The 4797-nt window shown below is 55.0% G+C and overlaps 1 protein-coding gene across 1 annotated transcript in view; it reads right to left on the bottom strand.

Moving 5' to 3' along the window:
* Positions 1-459, bottom strand: part of tfap2d (transcription factor AP-2 delta (activating enhancer binding protein 2 delta)) — a 28270-nt gene extending 27811 nt beyond the window's left edge. Inside the window, exon 1 of the mRNA XM_056295051.1 lies at positions 421-459. Coding sequence (XP_056151026.1) covers positions 421-459 — 39 coding nt within the window. The remainder of the gene's footprint in view (positions 1-420) is intronic.
* Between the last annotated feature and the right edge of the window lie 4338 nt (positions 460-4797).

Here is a 4797-nt window from a genome sequence, read left to right as displayed (position 1 = left end):
CTTCTTCTGTTTTTTCTGGCACGCCTGTCACTCTGCCCGCGCGCGCTTAAAAGGCGTGCTGGTTTCTGTTCTGTTGTTACCGCAAACCTGCCGTCCCGCTGCCGCTCCCGCTGCATGGCAGGTCGGCGGAGGCTGTTCCGCCCTAACATGTTCTAATCACACACACCACACGCGCACACGCGCACGCACGCGCACGCACACGCACACACACGCCTCGGCTGTTCCTCCGTAATAAAGCAGTTTCACCGCCAGCAGCCCGGTTCTCCTGCACGCTGCCCGGTCCCACCGACGGATCCCAACTACACAACGTCTGCACACACAAACACAACACACCCCGTGTCCCGCCACTTCTCACGCCAACGAATAAATAAGTCACTGCAATTAAATCCCAGTAAATGAAATGAAATGAAAGTGGAGTACCTCTGCGTCGTGGACCAGTCCGGGGAAGGTGGCTGACATGGTGCGTCTCCAAAGTGTCCCGTTCTCGTTTCTGTCTTTGTTTGTTTTTGGGTTTTTTTTTTACGTCCTTTCCGATCGAATAATTAAAAAAAAAAAAAAAAAACGTGTTAAAATCCCCAAAAGCGAGAGAAATGAGTATAGTCCGCGTGCATCGGGTGCGGCAGAGAGCTGGTGGAAGGCGCGCGCGTCTCCCCTCTGCACGGACGGGGCTGGCTCACCGATTTTGTACTTGCGGGGTATTTCTCGGCTGATGTCGTAGGTCCCTTGGTAATATAGAAGTTTGGAAAATTAAGCATCAGCACTGAGCGCGATGGGAGGACAATAGAAGGAGCGCGGCATCCCAGGAGACACGGGATAAATATTGTATCTTCGCCTTAATAAGGAGCCCGCCGCTCCTTTCTGCGCTTTCTGCGCATTTTCTGGACATTTCTCCTTTTTAACCCTTTTCCACTATGTCAAGTGGCGCTCGTGCCGCCTCTCCCCGGCCCCTCGCGCCAGGGCCGCCTCGCTATTTCACACTTTACGCGGATTTCAACGGAAACGTGAGTTGTCTCGAGCCCCGAGCTGCCGGGCTGCAGGATTAAGGGCAGAATCTGGCTTTTGGCTCAACGTGCTGCGGCTTCATGTGGCAACGGAGCATCTTGCGGTTCTGCTGCCACGCCACCCGACCCGACCCGACCCGACCCGGCCCGACCTGCACTTTTACTGCTGGTCCACGGCAAAACGTGCCGACGGCTACGAAGCAGCACCGGGACGGGAAGTGGTTTTATTTTAAACTACATTTTAATGCCGATTTTGTCTTGACATGCTGTACAGCAACACAAGATGTGGGCGGCAGAGCAAATTAGACCACAAACGCTCCTTTAGCACACACACACACACACACACACACACACACACCTTTATGGCACATTTGACACAATAACCGCTATATAGACAGAGATATGCGTGTGTGTGTGTGTGTGTGTATTTTTTTCACGTTAGTGTCTGATGTGCTTTCTCTCACTATATAATTAAATCGAACATTTTGTCGTGTTTGTTGTATTTCCTTCCTGTCTCTTGGAAAACAGCAGGAATTCTCACGCAAATCTTCACAAACGCCCAACAAGCCGGACTGCAAGCAAAGACACGACGCGGGGGTTTTGATTTTTAACAATTTTTTCTTTTGCCAGTTTTTGCTGAATCTGCCGCTGGTCTTGCGTTTGTGACGAACCGACAACAGCCGCGCGCGCGTGTGTGTGTGTGTCGGTGACGGGTGACCAGAGGCTGCACGAACGGAAGGGACGGCGAGTGTTACCTGACTTTATTATCCCATTTGGACCGGCAGAGCACATCCAAACACAACGCTTTGGGCAGTTGCGCACCTGACCTTTCAACGACCACTACCGATAACCCGGGCTAATCTACCGATAACCCGGGCTAATCTACCGATAACCCAGGCTAAACTACCGATAACACAGGCTTAAGTACCGATAACCCAGGCTAATCTACCGATACCCCGGGCTAATCTACCGATAACACAGGCTTAAGTACCGATAACCCGGGCTAATCTACCGATACCCCGGGCTAATCTACCGATAACCCGGGCTAATCTACCAATAACCCGGGCTAAACTACCGATAACCCAGGTTTAAGTACCGATAACCCGGGCTAATCTACCAATAACCCGGGCTAAACTACCGATAACCCGGGCTAATCTACCGATAACCCGGGCTAATCTACCGATAACCCGGGCTAATCTACCGATAACCCGGGTTAAGGTATCGATAAGCCGGGCCGTCTGACGGAGCCCTGTTCAGGCTGCAGGAGGTCTTATGCACGGGTTGTTTGCTTCGCCAGTACACAACATGATCACTCCACGAGGAACATCATGTAGGCGCGAGCTAATGTGTCCTCGGAGCGAGCTCTTCTCCGACATTAGAGTTTGCGTTTTGGCGATCCCAACGTGCCCATAACAGCGCGTGTACTACTCCGAGCTCAGGGCTCCGCTGACGCACAGCGGGGGGGGGGGGGGCTGTGCGCCATGTGCGGAAATGTAAAGCCGCCATAGCGCAACAACAACACGGACCAGAGAGACGCGGACTCCGGCCGCCTGGCCCGGACCAGAGAGACACGGACTCCGGCCGCCTGGCCCGGACCACAGAGACACTGACTCCGGCCGCCTGGCCCGCACCAGAGAGACGCGGACTCCGGCCGCCTGGCCCGGACCAGAGAGACACGGACTCCGGCCGCCTGGCCCGGACCACAGAGACACTGACTCCGGCCGCCTGGCCCGCACCAGAGAGACGCGGACTCCGGCCGCCTGGCCCGCACCAGAGAGACACGGACTCCGGCCGCCTGGCCCGCACCAGAGAGACGCGGACTCCGGCCGCCTGGCCCGCACCAGAGAGACGCGGACTCCGGCCGCCTGGCCCGGACCAGAGAGACACGGGCTCCGGCTGCCTGGCCCCGACCAGAGAGACACGGACTCCGGCTGCCTGGCCCGGACCAGAGAGACACGGACTCCGGCTGCCTGGCCCCGACCAGAGAGACACGGACTCCGGCTGCCTGGCCCGGGAAACAACATAAACACAAAACGAAGAGAAGAAGACAAAGGTTCCGGTCAGGGCCTGCCGAGGCAGCGCGCGAGAGAGGGCGAAGCGGAGAAAGATGGGGAGGGTGAGGAGGGTGAGGAGGGTGAGGAGGGTGAGGGTTTCCTCACCGTGTCTGCTTTACTGACTTATTCCAGCAGGCTGTCAGATATGTCTCTCACACACACACACACACACACACACACACACACACACACACACACACACACACACACACACACACACACACACACACACACACACACACACACACACACACAGGAGGAGAGGGGAGGGGGAGGGCGGAGGGAGGGGGGGGAGGCAGACAGAGAGATGTAGACCGGGCGCTCTCGAAGCGCTTCAAAGCCTCGAGCTTTCCTTAGTTAACCCGAATTACAGCAATTACTCTGGGCCACGGCAGCCCGCGCGCATCCCCTCTCTACCCTGCGCCAGCACCGGCGGGCGCAGCGCTGCCTCCGCCGCCGGGGCAAATCGATGTGCGCCAGAAATGAGTCCTAATGCCGCTTGTTGTGACGGTTTTATTCGGCCGCGCTGGGGCCAAAGCCACTCCCTGATACTCAACTGCCGCCGCCGCGCCGCGCCGCGCTGCGCCGCGCCGCGCCGCGCCGCGCCGCGCTACACGACGCTGCTGTGACTCTGCGCTTTAATTAAGGAACTACTTCCCTCCCATCTGCTCCCGCGGCTCTCCGGCCTTACTGCACACAATGATCAAATAATTGGAATCTTTGTATTCGTGTCCAAATCCCCGCAGATCCTTCAATGTTCACCCCCAATAATAAAAGACCCTCCAATGTTCACCCCCAATAATAAAAGACCCTTCAATGTTCACCCACAATAATAAAAGCGGAACTACGGCGCGCCAGCGCCGCACATGACGCAGCAACGTGGATTAGACTGCGTGCGGATCCGGCGCGTCGCTCCGATCTGATTATCCCGTTCCTGTGCGCAGTCACACAAACTCCAAACCAACACACAACGGCGGCGTGGCGCTTTAAATAGCTTCTTTAAAAATTCTCAAGGCCTTTTATATTTTAATTAACTGTTCGATTATTTTGCCTCGAGGCTTTGACGGAACCTCTGCGCGCGGAGAGCGGTGAAGGCCGGTTGTCGCATGCAAGGATTTAAAAAAAGAGGCTGATGCGAGGCCACCGGGCAGAGACAGGGGGGTGTAGAGAGATGGAGAGTGAAATAGGGATAGATAGATAGATAGATAGATAGATAGATAGATAGATAGATAGATAGATAGATAGATAGATAGATAGATAGATAGATAGATAGATAGATAGATAGATAGATAGATAGATAGATAGATAGATAGATAGATAGATAGATAGATAGATAGATAGATAGATAGATAGATAGATAGATAGATAGATAGATAGATAGATAGATAGATAGATAGATAGATAGACAGATAGATAATTGCGTGAGAGAGAGAGACAGACAGACAGAGAGAGTGAGATTGTGCAGCGTGTGTGAACCATCCGCCGGGCACCGGGCACCAGTTGCGCGGTGCCCGGTGCACAGTGTGAACGGGGCTTATCGGGCCCCGCGGTACCGGGCCTGCATCGCAGCACCAGATGCACTGTCATGTCAGTGTATAGGAGCAGCTCCATCTGCCGATTGATGAGGCAGGGAAAGGCTGAGCTCTGCATGCAGACCCTTCCCCAGACCCCTCATCCTCAGCCTGCAGGCTGCGGGACGTGATCATATGGACCAGTCCCTCACTATACCCAGGACCAGTACC

The sequence above is a fragment of the Lampris incognitus genome, chromosome 15 (assembly GCF_029633865.1).
Source record: "Lampris incognitus isolate fLamInc1 chromosome 15, fLamInc1.hap2, whole genome shotgun sequence".
Taxonomy (NCBI): Eukaryota; Metazoa; Chordata; class Actinopteri; order Lampriformes; family Lampridae; genus Lampris; species Lampris incognitus.
This window is presented reverse-complemented; position numbering and strand designations above follow the sequence as displayed.